This window comes from Spermophilus citellus, assembly GCF_964194105.1.
Source record: "Spermophilus citellus genome assembly, chromosome: 14".
NCBI lineage: Eukaryota > Metazoa > Chordata > Mammalia > Rodentia > Sciuridae > Spermophilus > Spermophilus citellus.
Window position 1 is genome coordinate 48,597,244 of NC_138194.1, and position 19,458 is coordinate 48,616,701.

Sequence of the window (19,458 nt, forward strand, 5' to 3'; positions counted from 1 at the left end):
TCTTTTATCATGTTAATTTCTTTCCATTTCTTAAGCGCATAAAAGACTTTCATCTCAGAAGTTGGGCACCTGCCATTTCTTTATCCTAATACTCTTCTTCTTGGCTTTCTCCCCATCTCCTTAGGTCTTTTTCAAATTTCATCTTACAGAGGACTTTCACACATGCAATTTAACTTAATAAACATATCCTTTTTTAAAAACAGTAACATGTCACTTATTGCGTGCTATTAGGAAAAACATCTTTTGGTTAAAAGGCAATGTTCCAGGTGCTGAGATTGTGGCTCAATAGAATGTTTGCCTAGCGTGTGTGAGGCACTGGGTTCAATCCTCAGCACTACATTAAAAAAATAGTTATTACAATGAAAAATATTTTTAAAAAGGTAATGTTCCAAATGATTGTCAAGTTTTGTTTTTAAGTGCTATATATTTTGAAGGCTTTCTCCAATATGCAATACTTATTATCATGTTGATTTCTTTTATACATGCAATTTAATACAGCATCACTCTCTATTTCCTCAGCCTCTTGTTGTATGGAATCTATGAAACTACATTTTCTTCAGAGTACTTCCGACATCAGCAGTTATCTTATGCATGTGTTTATCAGTCTCTCCTCCAAGAATGTAAACTCCATGAGAACAGGGGTTTTATGAATACATCTTACAGTACATACTGTCTGTAGGAGCTCAATAAATAAAAAGAATGACTTAATTCCTATTGTTAACCTAAGAGGTAGATACTACTGAGCATCCATTTTATAGGCAAACAAATGAAATCTTAATGTTAAATAAACCGGTCCAAAATCCAGTCACTCATCAAAGGCAGGGGAGTTGGGAGCTGGAAAGTAGGACATGCTTTGTGTTAGCTCTGATTGTTAGCTTAGAAATTTAGAGATGATTACTGAAGCCACTTGGATATTTTAAATACACAAGTAGAGAACCTGAATTAAGAACAAGTTGCATGGGAGAAAAAAGAAAAAAATGTAAGTGTAAAAGTTTTTATTTTCCAAAGGGAAAACTTATAACTGATGGTTTGATTCTTGAGGCTAAAGAAGAAACCCATGTAGCTAAATATGATCCAGTTTTCCTGCCTGTTGAGCCCTGAAATCACTGGGCAGTACAATCAGTTGCCTCAGTGTTAAAAATAAAGTCTTTTGGCATTGCCCAGGGAGGCCGGGACTGAACAGAGTCTCTGGAACTGTAATGTGCCCAAGAGGCCTGGCTATCTGCAGTGAGGCAGAGCTCCGGGAACAAGCACGAGAGTATTTCAGTCAGTCATAAATTCACTGATTACCTTCCACTGGTGTGTGGTATGTCAAGCATCCTATAAGAAAGAAAGAAAGGGGAAAAAAAACTATAAAGAAAAAAATGGAAACACAGTTGCAAGACACACTAATACATGCCACTCAATTTCTCCTTCAAGGATACACTTGCTGCCCAGCTGTGGAGTGTGGTCAGCAGACTGCCTCCAGCTGTTAGCTCCTTCACCGTCTGCTATTACTGCAGGAAACTGCAATGCCTGTGGTCACAGCCTTCCCAGGACAGCCCCTACCTAGTGACTAATAGAGAGAATACCAGTTCTAGAGGTCCTCTCTGGGTTGGTTAAGTTTTATCAGGCCTGCATTACAATCTACCATTTCTTTTGTCTTTCCCTACTTTTCTGCCTTTCCCTTTCAAGGTGTGGGTCCTTGATTTATAGATTTCTGTGTTCACAGCTTCCTTCTGCATCTGCAAATTCAGGCAATCACAGATTAAAAAATATTAAAATAACATCACATCTGGACTGAATATGTATAGCATTTTTCAGATTATTCCCTAAACAATACATCATAACTATTTATAGTGCATTAAGTATTATAGGTAGTCTATAGATGATTTATAGTATATGGGAGGATGTATATGGTTATATGCAAACACTCTGCCATTTTATATGAGGAACTTGAGCACCTGCAATTTTGGTATACCTGCAGAGATTCTAAAACCTATCTCCCATCAATCCTGAAAAATGACTGCGTATGTCTAGCATTTCCAACCACTTTGAACCTCTGCTTCCATAGAACTCAATCTGCGACACTAAGTTTATTTATTTGGCTAAGATTTCTATATTGGTATGCTAGAACTAAAGGTTCTGGTTATCCAATAAAGAACAAAACATTCATTCAGTTTCTGAACTCATGGTTCTGAAGGTTGCAAATGTTAAATAGAGCTTTTTTAAAAATTTAAAATGTAGCCCCAGCTACTGGGGAGGCTGAGGCAGAAGGATCACTTAGGACTAGGAGGTTGAGATCACGCCAACCTGGACAACACAGTGCAACTCAGTCTCAAGGGGGAGAAAAGAAAAAAAAGACTCCATAAAATTGACAACTTTATTAGCTAGCATTTAAAGTACTATGTTCTCATGTTAAAATTAAAATAGGGGCACCTACTTTAGAGTTTACTCGGCTATCAAATAACAATAACAATAAAATTGTTGGTTTAACAAAATCTTGACTTCATTTAATCATTTCAAACCTGTATTCTAAGACAGTTGTTTATTAATATCAGTATAAACTAGGTCACTGGAAAATGAGACTGCAAATGGACTTTAGGTATAATAAGGGCAAATGTAAACTTTATTAGTGATCTCTTCTTTTTATCTGCCCAGTATCCATCCTTCTTATAAGAGCAGCTTGGTTTTCTGTGATGAGCAGCCTCCCCTCAGCACCATTAGGTTCATGTGGTATACACAGGGAATGTCAGCAACATTTGAGTAAGTGGGAACAGTATTTTTCATCACTTTTCCTGTGGTAACTGGTTTAGAAATGTGTGTAATCCAAGACAGACCAATAATACAGAACTCTTGCTGGAACTACCAGGAAGAGGAATGTCATTCCAGTGGAATCAGAAAGCTGGCAGAATATAAACCTTAAGCATCAAAAGTGGCCATCATTTTGCCTGAGAATGAAGCCAACTCAGAATATTACCATTAATGGAAGGAACTACTATTATATCCTAAACACGATCCTCACAATGTGTCAGTGTAGAGATTAACTGCATTGCCCAGGCTACATATAACTGAACTGCACAGGTTGAACCTGAGTTCATATCCCTCATACCATGTACAGTGTTTATCATAAAATTATGGCCGAGAGACTGTTCGAAGACAATTATTTGAGCACGTATAACCAGACTGGCCCTGCAGTGTACATGCAGATCCTTCACTGAGATAATTCAATAAATTATTTTCCTTTTTGCCAATTCAATCTGGATTTGTTTATATCGTGGAAACTAGGAGGCCTGACGATATTCCAAATTCATCATTGTGTTTACTTACTACAGAAAGTAGATAGAATCTAAATGCCCAATGACAGAGGTTAAATGATTCTGTAAATAAGAAATGTGTGTACCATCAAAGGAACCGGTATACTGTGATGATCGGTGGGGAAAAAAATGACAATTTCATTTTTTTCCTAAATTTTTGAAGTTTTTAACAATAATGTTTTAAAATTAGAGAAGAAAAAGGTGAACTTTGTAACATATGAAAAACTCTTACATCCAAACAACAAAATTCATTGGCTATTATTTAAATTAAACCAAAGTTAAACTCAAAAATCCATTTAATCACACAAGGTAAACTACATGATGATGACTATTTTTCCTGTACTCACCATTATATTCACAGTAGCTTCCTCAGTACCTGGCACCTAAGTGTTTGCTGAATGGAAGGTGAATGGAAGGTGAAGAGAAAAATGAACAAGTTTTCCTGTATTTTCACTGTACTATATTTATTCTAGGAAAGTGCTTACTATATAATGAATAACTTGAGACAAATCACTGCTCATGCTAATTCTATTCCACTTTAAGAATTAAAAAAAGGAAAAAAAATTAATATGCTTGTGTTGTGGTTTCACCTGTGAATTATTTCTATTATATGTCTGTATATACATGTACATGTATATTTTAATCAAAGCACAATTTATTTTATTTTATATTTTGATTTATTGTCAAAGCCAAAAAAATTGAGATCTTGTTTAAAAATATTTTGTTAAAGTAACTTAAAAACTGTCCAAATATTTTCATGTGATTATTATTTAGCAAAACATTCATTTTTAACTTCTAAGTGAAAAATGCAGAGAAAAGGAGCAAAGTACATCTTGATATGTACTCCTGTATTATTACCATGCTAAAGACCTCTGGTATTTCATAAAACTACCAATATTCTTGCTGAGAACATAAGCTTTGAATCAAAGACTAAAGAAAGAGATCCAGGAAATAATATTCTTCTTGCCAGGTGTCCCCTGTAGTTTTTAGGCCTCACTTCTAAGCTGCCTTAAGCAATTTTTACTTTTTAAACCTAAGAAGTCAACTGTGAAGGGGTCTAACAGCTATGGACTGAACCTCTTGAAAACTGGCTTTAGAGAAAAGCTTAAAATTACAATCTTAAAGTTTAAACAGGGCCTTATCATTGTCAGACTATGATATTTATCATCTCTGAAAATAAATCTATACACATCCCAGTGTACCCCAACTCTTTCTTGATAGTCATATGACAAAAACTCTCCTTTATTCCTGATATTAAAAATTGAATGCAATAATTTAAAATATTTTATATAATATATTTAGAATCATGTCGTTTACAGTGATTAGAATTTAGTCATCTCTCCAAAGGAAGAGAAGACGTTGACTGAGAAGTACCAGCCTTATAAGAGACATCTAAGTACCATACTTAGGATGACTAATATTAAGAATTTGTACATAATACAGTTTTCCTCAAAGGAAACAATTTTACTTTCTAAGGAACATTCACTTCTGACATCTCAATTCCTGATTTCAGTGGCTGTACACTATGTACCTCTATGCCACACTTAGGACAAGTAAAGTACATGTCAAATAAGAAACTACTCTTAACACAGTAATAACAGAAGATATGTTCACATCCTATGGTGTGAGGCATGGTGGGCCACTCTCCACACAAAGAACATTCTTTGCCATTGGTGGCTAATGTACTGTCACTATTAGAAGCACCAGTAAGAGGGATACACCATGAGGATAACTTGGCTTTCAATTTCTGGATATTGATAAGTGGTAAGAGAAAAATTAGAAACTCAGCAAAACCATGCCAAAGAAGTTCCCTATTCATGTACTCAAAGCCAACTTCTCGGACATTTTGGGGCCTGCAAAATACAGAATGAATGCCTAGAAGACGTTCTGTCAAAGTTGCAAACTTTCCCCGTTGAAGGAAAATCAAAAAATTAATTAACCCACCTAATTTCAAAAGTCCAACCACAAAATTCGCACACTGTTTAAGTTTCCCAAAGGATGCTAAATGATGGTTTCGAAACAAATCGTAGCATCGTTCTTCTAACCACCTCCCACCAATGGTACAGACAGCGTACCAGATTTTCTGGTTTTTACTTGGTGGCTGATATCTCAGGCTCGGGGAAAAATTGTCTTTGTACTGAATATTCAAAACTGACTGTCCCACAGTAGCATTTTTAGAGTAGATAGTGAATCTCCACAAGAAAAGCCACAAGAACGCTTTCACTTCTGGTTCAAAGCGAGCAAACAGGCCTGGCTTAAAACCATGAAAACACTGAGTAAACTGGGACCAAACCAGCTGCTCCAGGGCCTTGTTTAGTTCCAGCGCATCCAACTGACTTATTCTGAGTACTCTGCCTGTACTCTTTGTATTCTCTTCTCTGGGTGCCATGTCCTCTCTGAAGGTCTCTAGGAAAAAAAATAAAATTAAGGAATATCATCAAATTGTTATAATATCATACTACCTCTTCCACTTACACTTGGAAAACTAAAACTGATTCACAAATTACACAGGGGCACAGAAGACAGGCGTTTCAGTAGTGTAAAACCTTAAGGCAGGCAGGCAATCACTTCTTACTTGGAACTTCTTTCTCTCTCTTTTCTCTCTTCTTTCTTCCTTTCTTTAGTTCTCCCTTTTCTTTTCTATTACTTTTTGTTTTCTTTTTGGCCCTCCTCATGAAAGGAATGACAGCTAAAAAACAAGAAAAAAGAAAAGAAAAGCTGTTGTACCCTGTTTCTACAAACATACTTCTAAGTAATACTCCTTGTCAGATATTCTAGAAGAAAAATATTAAATCCTCAAACTGTGATGGGGCTCAGTAACATGACTTCTGGAAAAATATATGAATATAATGAACTATTCAGAATACACCAATGGATGGTATCTTGGTTTAATTTCTAGTTTTTCTATTGACTCCAAAGGTATAAATAGTTTTTCTTCTTTTCTTTCTTTTTCTTTTTTTGTGGTACTGGAGATTAAATCCACAGGCACCATAACACTAAGCTACATGCCAGTCCTATTAATTTTTATTTTGAGACAGGACTAAGTTGTTGAGAAACTTGCTAAGCTGGTGAGGCTGGCCTCAAACTTGTGAGCCTCTAGAGTCACTTGGATTAGAAACATGCACCACCTCACATAGCTAAAATTTTATTTTTCAAATAGCCACTTAATCTTTCTTAAATACATTTTATGTTTAAATAAGTCAGAAAAATAAATGAACAATGTGTTTATTCTTCTGTTATACTACTGCCAAAAAAGCTACTACATCTTACCATGAAGCCATAAGAATGCAAGAAGTGTCATTGTTAAAGTAATAAAAATATATACATCGTGAAGTACTATAAGAAAAATATCTATAATATATAATGAAATATGCTATAATAATTTTAAAAAAATAGATGATGGCAACAAATAGGTGCTAAAGGAAAAAAGCGAAATATAAGAAGCTAATTAATGATTAGCTAGGTATGAATGGCTTAAAACACATTATGTGCAAGCCAACATAATTAAAGTTCTATACTTAAGTATACAGGCCAGTTTTGATATTTCAAATTTTGTTATGAACTGGCAAATGCTGACAGTGGGAAAAATTGGGTAATGTTGGCCAAAGGATACAAACTATCAACTATAAGATGAACAAGTTCTGGGGAGCTAATATGTAGCATGGTGACTACAGTTAATTTTGCATTGTTTACTTGAAATTTGCTAAGACAGTAGATCTTCAGTGTCCCCATCTCTTTCTCTAACACGCATTTTAAGTAATGATGAGTGATGAATGTATTAATTTGACTGTGGTAGCCATTTCACAATGCACATGTACATGAAATATTCATTTTGTTTACTTTGAATTAACTTTTATTTGTCTATTACAACTCAATAAAGGTGAAAAATGTAAATTGGGCTCTCAACACAATAAATTTAATCATGTTTTCAAAGCCTTTGAGAAGTCCACCACTCTAAGATAACACTTAGAGTGAGAGAAGGAGGAATGGATCCTGCTGAGAGTCAACATTACTAGCTGCCCATGAAATCTTGGACAAATCATTTCAGCTGATCCTCTCACCTTGGTTTCTTCACTTAAAAAACAAAGGGATGAAGAAAAAAAAAAACACCTTTAAAGTCCTTTCAAATTCTATTATGATTTTAACCAAAAAGAGATTAAATTTTATTTGTCAGTAGTAAAAGGACTGAGAGACATATCTTAAAATAAACTTGTACTTCTTGAAGTGGGGAGTAAGTTTGACAACAGAAGATGTTTTCAAGGCGTCAGTTTTAACATTACCAGATCCTAGATGACTTAGTGGCAGGAGATTTTTTTGCTCAACAAGATCAAGTACAGGAAACAAAAATGACCACTGAATAACAGTGCTGTTTTCTATTAGGCCAGACAGATGACAGGAATGCTTCTCACCCATAAATGCCAAGAGCCTTCTGGGGAGATCTCACCTTTTCCCCTTTCCTGCAGCTCCTTCAAGACTTGACAGCCCTCTACTATGGCAATGGAGACTTTTTCCACAAGTTCCTCTGTGAAATCCTTGCCTCATACTTTCTGGGACCTATAAAAAAGAAAGAAGTTGTTAAAAAGAGAGTGCTCCTTTTCCTCATTCTATTGATCCAATGCATTGCTAACACTGTTGATTCTTTGCCAAAGTATTTTTGCTAATCCACGTATTACCCTATGTCCCCCACATTTTTTCTCTTAAATTCTAGATGTCCCTGACCATTACATCTCATTGGACTATCTAACTCTGTCGCTTTCAGTGCATTCTCCCCACTTCAATGTCAACACAAACCTCCCCAAGCATATCAAGCTTGCTTTCCCTCCTAAAGTACTGACACCTAGTCATAAAATGCCACCTTCTCTTTTTCACTAGTGGATTTTACCATCTCTTCTTTTTGCGTGCAACACAATGTTCCCATTCTTTAACTGAGAAATCTACCCTGTTTTTAGGTATTAGCTCAAGCATTACTTTTTCCTCACTCTCCAAATTTGGATTAGCTGCCCCTTCTACTTCTTTCCATCACATTCTATTCTTCCTCTTTCTAGGTCTCTACGCTCTGTATACAAACTAATGTTTAATTTTCTATCTCCTCTATTAGATGATAAGCACTGATGTAATGATTATTGGCATATTTCATAACTGAATACAGTTATTCATAGCACCTACCACATTTCCTGGAATATAGAGTATATTCTACAAATACAAGATGAATGGATAAATGAGTAGGTAGAATGTTTGGGGTAAAAAATACAATTTCTATCCATTAAACTTTAAAACTATTTCAAATTGTCATACCCAAAACAACACTTATTATTTATGTTACCATGTTTGTGGTATATCTGCTAATTTAATATGTTAGAGCTAGTAATATAATAGCCTCACAGCCAGTCTCAATCCTGAGGAATCTATAATCTACTGAGGAGAGGGCAGGAGGAAAGCAAGGATCTGCTATACGAAAAAATAAGCTAATACAGTAAGATGCAGTAAGTGATAGGCAAGGGAAATTTCACAGCACTATGTAAAACAACTATAAATCAGAAGGTCAGAGAAGGATTCCTAGAGAGGTAGTATCTAAACAGCAGTGTCAGTCTGGTAAAGGAGAGTAAAAACATTATGCTAAGTAGAGGGAATGACAAAGGAAATGGAGAGGCAAGAACAAGAGATAAGGCTTGAAGGAAAGCAGAAAACATATCCTAAAAGTGTGAAAAGCCACACTGAAGAGGTTGCATGTCCTCAAGAAGGTAATGGAGAGCCACTGAAAAGTTGTAAACAAGGAACTAATCAGATCTGCATTTCAGACTGCTTTTTCTGGCCAGCAGAGAATGGATTTGAGGCTGTGAGTAGGATTGGAGGCATAGTGCCCAGTTAAGAGGTTGTAAAGATGATCTAGTGAGAAATTAATATGGTCTAATAATTAGACAAGTATCAATGTGTGATAAAAAGAAAAAGACATCTTTGAGAGCTATGAGGTAGTAAATTGATGCTATTTGGTAAGAACTGAGTAAAAAATAATTGACTTGAAAAACTGAGCAAATGGTAATCCAATTCTCTGAAACAGTAAGGAAAAGATAATACGTGCAATTTTAGAGATCTGATACTCATATGAGACATCTAAATGAAAAAGTTCAGTAGGCAGAATATAGGACAAAAAATACAGATTGAGATTTCTGTAAATCTGGGGCCCTTTTGGTAGGTAAGCCCAATATCTATTTGATCTAATTAAATGCTAAAATCACGAAGGCAGTGATCTAAATAAAATAGGTAGATCCTATTTATAATGCCTTCAGCTTTCTTTGTATAAATATCTTATTCTAATAGTTTGAGACAAAGATACATTTATCTATATATCTCAAGGCATTCAATTTTGTATGTTGTGATCTTCATCACAACCCTTTAGTCTCATTATCCCTATCATCTAGTGGGTTTTAAACTTAAAAGAATTCATCAGAATTACTTGGAGAACTTGTTAGATTGCTGGGCCTCATTTCCAGGATCTGTGATTCAACAGATCTGCAGTGGGACCTAAGAATTTTCATATTTAATAAATTCTTTGACGATGTTGAAAACTACTGGACTAATCAATTTCAGCAAAATCCTTTTTTTTTTCCCCCAAATCTTTCATGGACACAGGGTTTCCCTGTCTTCTATTAAGTAGTCCTTGTGAGATTAAGATAATTCACTGATTCCACAAACTCTGTTAAGTATGGGTATATCCTGGTTGCAACAGGTGCTTGGGTGCAGTCTAAGAAGGGAGGCAGACAAATACACAGACAACTAAGGCCACAACAGAAGTGTATAGCATTCCAGATTCTCAAAGGCATAAATAATATTTCAACAAAAATTTCAAATTCCAAACATACACAAATCAGTAAGGTTATTAGTTTTCTTCCTTTTTCCTGCACTTAACAAATTTTCTCTAATTTACTTACTACATTTATGGAACCGAAGGAAAAAACACAAAAAAACATTATAAGTTAAACCAAACTAACAAAATTATCTGCCCATATTTACCAAATTACATTATTATTACTCTCAGGATAAAACACCAAGATCTCACATCTAAGGTTGCCCCAGCCTGTCTCCATCTCTGCAGCCTCATAACCCAACATTCCCCAAAGGAGCCTTTAGCTCCAGTGCATCTTTCAGTCATACCTTTGTGCCTTTTCTCATATACCTAAACTACTTATCTTCCTTTCCAGCTAGTCTCACTTCTCTGAACTATCTCTGTCTTTCCACATTCCAACTCTATTTCAACATTCTCTGTGAAAACTTCTTCGTAATTATCCCCAGTTCCCATTGATCCTTATGATTTTTAACTCCAGCAGCAACTATTTATGCCATTTACTTGGGTTGTCAAGTGTTTGTACTATGATTCCTATCATGAGAATACATTTTCTTTCCTTAAACATAAGTTAGTTAAGAAATGCCTTATTTCTCAAATCACCTGCCACCTACAAACTGCCACACCAAACTCAGTTTTCCTCAAGCAAAATTCTATAATTCAGGATTTTGGAATGTGGCATAAGTAATTCTTCTATTGTAAGAGCATCTATGACTCTGAATATTCCCCAGATTTCATATTCTGTGGTCAGCAAGATAAGGGGAACTCTATTACTGTCAAACTACTCTTGGAAAGTTCTAACTATACTTGATACCAATGTAATTTCAACAGCCTGATTCCACATCCAAAGGAAAGCCATCTGGTCCCACAGTCCCAGTGTTAGATCAGATGGCTTTCCTTTGGATTGCCTTATAAATACTAGAGTCCAGAGAGTTCCAGATTGTCGCTGATGAATATCAAATCTTAGAGTTCTAGAATTTACGGTAATGATGGGCTCATAGTAGCTGCTCAGTGTTTGCTGAACTTAAATGCAATACAATGACTAGTCTGGTAGCTAATCAGTGTACACACTCCACAGCCTGTGAGTGCATCCAGATGAACTGGATGAGTTGGGAAGATATCTAGTTCTCAGGTTCCTTATTAATATTTAGTGAGAAACTCATTAAAGGGAGTGGTCTTTCAGAGGGATCAGGCACTTCAAAACACTCCTATCTGCAAGAATCATACTTTAGAACATTTAGTTAAGATAGAAATGTTTAATGACTGCCAGAAACGGAGACTTAACATAGTCTCTAACAGACCTAATATTTAACAATACTTTATAAAAGAAATTATCTTATCCTTTCTGTTACAGTTTAACATTTTTTTCTTTCCTTTTTTCCTCCCTAGGGCTGGCCTCAGTATAGATTAGGAACAGCTGGGCTCACTCTCTTCCTTGCTTAAGATTCTTTAATCTACCCAAAAGACTTATTATTAAACTGCTCTTCAGTCTTTTCTCCTTCAGACAAATAATGGATCTCTAGTTTTTGTCTTAGGCCTTATTTTCCAAAACTAGTTATTTTTGTGACTTCTTTTAGTTATAAACATAGAGTAAACACTGTCCATTACACATCACAGTTCAACAACGTGTAATACTTCCACCATGCTCTACATTCCTCTTCAGGCAACTGTGAAGGAGTGGAAAAAGCTGATTTAAAATTAAACAAGCCTAAAGTCAAGTTCCAGTTCTGGCACTTATGTGCTATGTACTTTTAAAAAAATCATTAGCATTACAGTCTTCTCTGAAAAGTGGGAAAAATCATTAGTATTAGAGTCTTCTCTGAAAAGTGGGAAATAACAGCTACCTCGTCAGGTTGTTGAGATTAAACTAGATGTTATGGAAATAGTTTGGAAACTGTAAAGCAGTATTATTACTATATTGTTGCTGCTTTAGTTAGGGATGAGCATTAAAAAGAACAAGAAATGATTTTGGTAAATCTCATTTTAAAAGACTGAAATCTTAATTATTAATACTAATGCCTTAGTAAACCTGTGTAAAAGGAATTTTTCCCCAGGAAGTAGTGACTATACCACGAAAATATAATTGTGGGTAATCCATGAACATGATGTCACCACTATGTGTACATGTAGGAGGGAAAGGCAGGAGGAGCAGGGACATGATTCAGTGGGGCATATCCAACTTTTAACTTGCATCTTGTCTGAAAGCAGATATAGCAGGATTTCTACAGAACAGGGATGGGTTCCAGTTCCCTTGGCTACTTAATCCCCACTAACATGGCTGTGACTATTATCTAGAAATAAAGAAACCTCAGCAATGCACACTGATAATATCTGACTCCAGGGTGCTCTGCTCCACAGGACATGGTACAGACAGTCCAAGACAAATTTGCAACCTTGGGTTCTTCATCAACATATAACAACATTTAGTTTCCCTCTCCCTCATCCCAACTCTACCCAGCCCTCTCCCAACTAGAAGTTCAATTAATCAGACTATAAAATTCTCTTCCTTCCACTGTTATATAAGATTCTTCCACAAATGGTGTGAAACACAGAAAAATGCCTTTAAATCACATAAAATTATTCATAATATAATGCAAACAGTTTGTTTTTTAGTTAATTCTAATTCTCTGACAAATAGTTCTTCAACTGAACCAATATTTATTGAGCATCTATCAAATGTGGGGCATTCTCCTAGGTACCGGAGAGTCTACATAAATATTTAACTGTCAGTTAACTTCCTTTGACTCAAGTATTTTTTAAAAAATAGGATGTTATTGTAATCAGGACTGGCCATTGATCTCTGAAGTAAAAAAATGGATCTTAAAATATGAAAACACTATAAAAGTTCACAAAACTCTCCAAACAGAAAAGAGAAAAATGATATTTGGGGCAAGGGAACAAGTTATGCAAAAGCCCTGAAATGTGTGAGCTCTTGGCCATGATCTTGCTGGGGATGGGTATCACTGTGAGCTGTGTGTTCTTGGTTATTTAGCCTACATTAGTGTGGCTGCATTTGTCATCTGGAAGTGAAAGAAAAGACATCTGCCATGATCAGATTGGGTGAAGGGCCAGTTTAACCATATTATAAAAAAGCATTTACGTTAAGGCAACTGCATTGATTCTGTAGGCATGAATAACCATTGAAGAGATATAACAGTATAAATTTTAAAAGATTAATCTAATGGCAGAGTTCAATAAGACTGAATCAAAGGAAAACTGTTGTTCCAGGAGACCAGTTATAGGATTCCTACAATTCAAAACCAAGATGTTAACAACTTTCTGGTTAGTCAAAGTAATTTAACTTATTTCACTAAGAACTATGGCAATCAAAAAGGAGATTATAACACCCTTACTCTGGATTAAAAAAAAAAATCCCCTATATATTTGGTAAGTCACTATTTTCCTGACTTCTATTATTATACCGATTGCCAGTACTAATGCCCAAACACTGGTCAGTCTATTTCTACTTTACTTTCAAGAATTTAAGTAATCTTTAACAATTACCATATTATTGGTACTTTTAGATTAGCATCTAGTTTCCTTAATGTAGGCTCAAACTTGAACAGTAAAAAAAAAAAAAAAGTAACTTTTTAAAGTTGGAATTGTTCTGAATCCAAACACTATCAGATTTAATTCAAATTGATTTTTGTCAAAGTGCCCAAAACAATGTTTCTCCCTGTTCTTACTTTTAATATGTGATCTTGCGACTCACTCTCTCCCATTTTCTAAAGTATATTTCTTTAAGATTCTAAAAGGCTAACCAAGAGGGAAACATTTATTATCCATGCAAATATAAACATAAAAGTCATTAATTAAAGTGATGATTTAGAATAAAGAACATTGGGGTTAAAAAAGGATTCTACTGTGTTAAGGATATGTGAAAAAGATGCTTAAGGCAAAATTATGCCCAGATAAAAAGTATATCTACTTGTGTTAGTGTGATTAACTTGTCACATAAATATGTTTAAGACAAAGTGATCCAGCACTACAAACTATTAAAAAGGTCTCCTGCTGACATTTTATCACTAGACATGTCACATTGCTTTTCCTTCATAGGGGAAAAAAAAAAAAAAAACCTCTGAAATTTGCTTACAAAGAGTAGCAACATAATGACCTTATTGCTTAAATAACTTACAATTTCCTTTTATGTTTTACATTTCCCCAAACTGAAACTTTTTCATCTACATCTCAAGTAAACAAATGACTATCTCACTGAGGAAGAAAGAAAATTCAGGATGTACAATACAGCTTTTATTGAGTATAGTACAAATAATGAATGAATATATTTTATTTAAGAACATGTTATTGACAGAAATCTATCAATAATAATGTGGGTATTGTCAAGGGCTCGTCAATATTAATGTAATTATGATTAAGGGGATAACATGGATTTTCACTATAATACCAAGTAACATCTCCTACATTGCTGCTATCAATATACACATTATTATTGACCTGCTTCGAGACACTCAGTACTGGATGTATTACCATTAAACATATTTGTCAATGTATACTGCCTACAAAAATTCTACATTTAAATTTACAGCCTTGTAAACTTTATCAGCAGAAACATGTGATTTACATTTAATCTGTATATTATCATACTCACCCATGTACCCCTTGTCAGACTGTTCTTTTTCAGTTTCACAATAACTGACTAATTTTTAGAATGACAATGCTGCCAAATCAAAGTAGATGGGACCAGATATTCATTTTTATCCCTCTGTAGGTTTTTAAAAGTTTTAGAGTAAGATTTCATATGAGGTATGTGAATAAAATACTATTACTGGAGTTCTTAAGTTTTGAACCTATACTCTACTATTTTATTTCCTTTGTGTAGTCAGATAGATTTACTGTCCATTGTATTGAAATCAATACTAATAAAGGGGACATGCATCAAAGAGGGATTTAACAGGACACCGATTCCCAGAACACATTTCAAACATGAGTAGAACAGAAAAAGCTATGGCTGAGACCCATTAGTACACTGTGACCTCTGGCACACTGAACAGGCCTAGAAATGAACAACTCTTTAAGTTCAAATCCCACTTCTGCCACAGACTTGCTAAGTGACTTGTCACTACTCTGTTTTTCTTCCCTTTCACTCTATATAAACTAAGTTTCAATAGTTTATAAATAGCTGAAGTTATAAATCCTAATGATACTCATCTGGATATAGCCAAGACGTGAGAAATATTAAATTTCTCCTAACTTCAATGAAATCCTCATCAAAATTAATGTAAGAGCTCTTTCTCTCTTTTGAGGATGGAGGGGGTATATAACAAATTTTTCTAAAAAACTTTTCTCATATATATGAAAGATAAGCTTCAAATGACATACTTATCTCAAAATAATTTAGAGTGACTGCAGCTTGCCACAAAAAGGAAAATAATTATATTTTTTCATTTAGAGAAAACTCAGAACAAATATAATGTTCAAGATTATAATCTGCCTTATACAATAAACAGTGCCTTATTTTAGCTATAGTGTACTTGATCAAGTATTTTAAAATTACACAAAATAATCTTTTTAAACCTTAAAACACAATTTATAATATCTTGTTCTTGTTTCACTGATATGTTTTCAAGAGAACACCAAGGTTTTTATACTCTTCTCTTTCGGAAAATTGTTATTTCTGAGTCTTTGGAAGAGAAAGCATATTGCAGGAACAAACAGTTGTTTTCACAAAAAAAGGGAAAAGGGTTAACCAGGCTTTGATTAGTTTTGTGTTCTAGCCCAGGTCACTTAGACTGTGTGGCTGGACAAAGTCATTTTGCCATACTATCATCTTCATCCATTGAGGTAGACAGGGGAAGCCAATGTAAAAAGTCTACTACCTACCTAGAATCCTTACAGGAACTGTTTTAGGAAATCTTGAAAAGGGAAGGAAATTTAAAAAACAGCCATTTCCAACTGCAAAAATGATAATGCTGAACACTGAGTTTGGAAAATGCTAAAATAGAGAAATCAGAGCAGGACAGGTAAGAAAGAACCTTCACAGAAAGAGGGAAACATTAGGAAGACGATCCCAATGAATTTGTTAGTTTACAACTATAATGAACATATACTACTTATTTACCAGTTATTGAGTGCTAACAAGTGACTACTACAGCTAATTGCCATGTTCAAAATTAAATATTAAATCACTTAATCCTTGTAATACTAAGAAAGACATTCTTTTATTATTTTTACTCTAAAGTAAAAACCCTGGGGAACAAAGAGATTATATGAGTAGTGTAAAATAAGTCAGCTGGAAGTGGCACAGCCATGCTGTGAACCAGTGTTGTATACTGATAGGTGTTTTTTGGCCTAAAAGGCAAACATAAACACTTTAGGATAGACATGCAAGATGTAGTTATTTTAAGAGGCTAAATATTAAGAGTAGAGACATAAACTACAGCAAAAATTCTAATCCAAAGATGAACAAACAAGCTACATGATATGCATGGAGTAACTGGATATTTAGAATGTCCTATACATTTAAGAAGGGTCTTATTGCTCTATGTATATATGTGACTGTATGACCAATGTGATTCTGCAACCTGTACACTCAGAAAAATAAGAAATTATACCCCATTTGATTCAAATGTATGATATGTCAAGATCATTGTACTGTCGTGTAATTAAAACAAATAAAAAAATAAAAAAGAAGGGTCTTTACAATCCAAGTGTTTAATAGAATTCCATGTCTTGAAAATTATTGGAATACACATTCAATGGCACCTTTTATGGTACTGAAGAATGTGGAAATTTCTTCAAACAAATCAGCAGTGGAATAAGAGGCATGGTAGCACATACTTGTCATCCCAGTGGCTTGGGAGGCTGAGGCAGAAGGATCTCAAGTTTGAGGCCAGCCTCATCAACTGAGTAAGACTCTGCTACTAGCAAGAGCCTATCTCAAAATAAAAAAATAATAAAAACAGGTTGGGGATGTGCTCAGTGGTCAAGTATTCCTGGGTTCAACCCCCAACACTAAAAGCAAAAACAAACCCCAAAAGAGGAACCACAACGTGATACACATTATTTATAAGGCACTATATATATCTTTTTAAAATTCTTTATCTCATTGGATCCTTACAACACAGTATTATCATCTCTATTTTAAGAATATAAAAATTAAAGCTTGAGAAGATTAATTATCTAAGGTCAAGCTGGCAATTACTGACTTTCTGGCAAATACTAGAAAAACTGGAACATAGAAAGAAATGAGTAGGATGGATATCTGGTAAGCATGGATCAAATTTAATTCCACAGAATGCAAAGCAAAAAATTCTCCCCTCTTTGGAGTCATCCTGGGGTATGTGAATAAAATACTATTACTGGAGATCTAAAGTTTTGAACCTATACTCTACTATTTTATTTCCTTTGTGTAGTCAGATGGAAAAAGAAAAGGAATGCAGTAAAGTTGCCATGCTGCCTGGGATGTATCTAATCTACATTACCTCTTCTTTTTTTTCTTTTTTTTTATTAAGTGTGGTCAAAGGACAATTCAAAGGAATAGAATGTCAAATCTGAACAGATTTGAATAAATAGGCACTTCATCATTTACCTATTATGAACACATACTATATATGAATGTAGAGGCGATACCAACTCATCCATTGAACACTGGAAGGGAGAGATCATGACCGAGACAGAATGACTTCACAGCTCTTGGTTTTTGTATTTTAATAGTAAGGAAAAAGAAATGACAACATTTTATCTCACCTTACCTTATGGAATTTTATCTTAACTGACAAGCAGGTAAGAAGGCAGAGTTCTTATATATAAAATAGATTAAATAGAGTAAAAAACATTATAGAAAAGGATATTTTGACTGTATAGATGGGAATATGGTAAGAAAATAAACACATGCTACCCTTCCCTGCCTCCATTATTACATATAGAAACCACAGGGCCAGGCTTTAAAAGGGCAGTGCCAGGTTAATGGACATGGGGGAGATAGACCAATTCAGGGCTTTTCTCCTAAGGCTTCTACATTTTAATGAGTGGAAGAGAGACACAGAATGCTTAGAAACTACTATCACTTCACAGGAAAAAGATCAAGAGAACATGCAATTTATTTCTTGGTTGTCCAACCTAGGTCATCAAAAGAAGAAAAAAGGAAGCAACTGAGAGTAGAACTTTTATCTGGAAACAGACTATGTACATAGTACACACTTTTCTTGTGCTATAGGAATCTGAACACAAGGTTTATGGGCAAGAGGAGCAGAAACTTTAAAATTATATGATGCTGTGAGGAAAAGATGGGGCTACAACTTTACTAAACATGTCACAATGGGCAAGTCCACTAACATATTGTAAGGTTCATACTGAATATGTAAAATGGAAAATACTTGTGCTCCTTATTGCAAGGATTATTATGAGCACCAATACAGAATTTAGAAAACTTTAATAATCAAATGAATGTATGTCGAATACAAATGAACAACTGTCCTAAGAAAAAAGAATTTCAATGCTAGAAGGAAAGGCAGATCATTTAGCCTAATATATAAATTAAGCACTGGGGCTGAAGTTCAGTGGTAGAGCGCCTGCGGCACCTTTGAGGCACTGGGTTTGATCCTCAGCACCACATAGAAATAAATAAATCAAGATATTGTGTCCATCTACAACTAAAAACAAAAAAAAAATTAAAGATATGAATAAATTATTTTAAACAGGAACCCTGTTATAAAAACAGAACACATAAATAGCTGCTCTTGTTAATATACAGCTGACACTTGGCTTGCTTTGTCTCTGTTCTGCATGGCTCCAGGATCTTTCTACAGAATTTTTTTATGAAACAATTTTAAGCCCACAGAGCTATATCTAACTTCTAAAAATAAAGAGAATAAAAGTTGAAGCGGTGAAGTTCGACAAAGGCAAACCAGAATAGGGACTAGAACCCAAATCGCCTGACTTTGTTTAGTATTCTATGTTCCAACACTTTTATTTTCTTTTTAAAGAATAAATAAATAAAATAGAGGTTCTTCTTTACGTTCAGTAATTTCACTATCTCCCTTCTTTCAAAGGCCTCAAGATCACTGAACTCTTTATCTATCTGGACACAAGTAACTGATATTATTGGCAAGACCAGAGTAGTTTAACATACAAGTAGGTGGTTAGTTAGAAATTGTGGTGGAGGGAGCCTCAGTCTCCTTGTAATGGCTAAAAATTGTCTACATAAAAATTTGCAAGGGACACCACAGAATACAAAAAACACGTTAGACTTGAACTTTCAACTACCAGGTCTCATTCTGTGAAAAGCCTTTTACTAAAATGTTGTGTGTACAGAAAATGGTCCCTAACTAAATACGCAAACAATGACTTTTAAAGACTCAA

The 19,458-nt window shown here is 34.7% G+C and overlaps 1 protein-coding gene across 3 annotated transcripts in view; it reads right to left on the reverse strand.

The window, feature by feature from the left end:
* Positions 1 to 19,458, reverse strand: part of PEX2 (peroxisomal biogenesis factor 2) — a 20,286-nt gene continuing 828 nt past the window's right edge. The window contains exons 2-4 of one of the 3 annotated variants that reach the window (XM_081265951.1): positions 7,706 to 7,850; positions 5,872 to 5,985; positions 2 to 5,702 (exon numbers count right to left, since the gene is read on the reverse strand). In XM_081265951.1, coding sequence (XP_081122077.1) covers positions 4,768 to 5,702; positions 5,872 to 5,985; positions 7,706 to 7,709 — 1,053 coding nt within the window. In that variant the 5' untranslated portion in view covers positions 7,710 to 7,850 and the 3' untranslated portion in view covers positions 2 to 4,767. Of the gene's footprint in view, positions 5,703 to 5,842; positions 5,986 to 7,705; positions 7,851 to 19,458 lie in introns of those variants that run through there. The other 2 variants (XM_081265952.1, XM_081265953.1) reach the window with 2 other exon arrangements.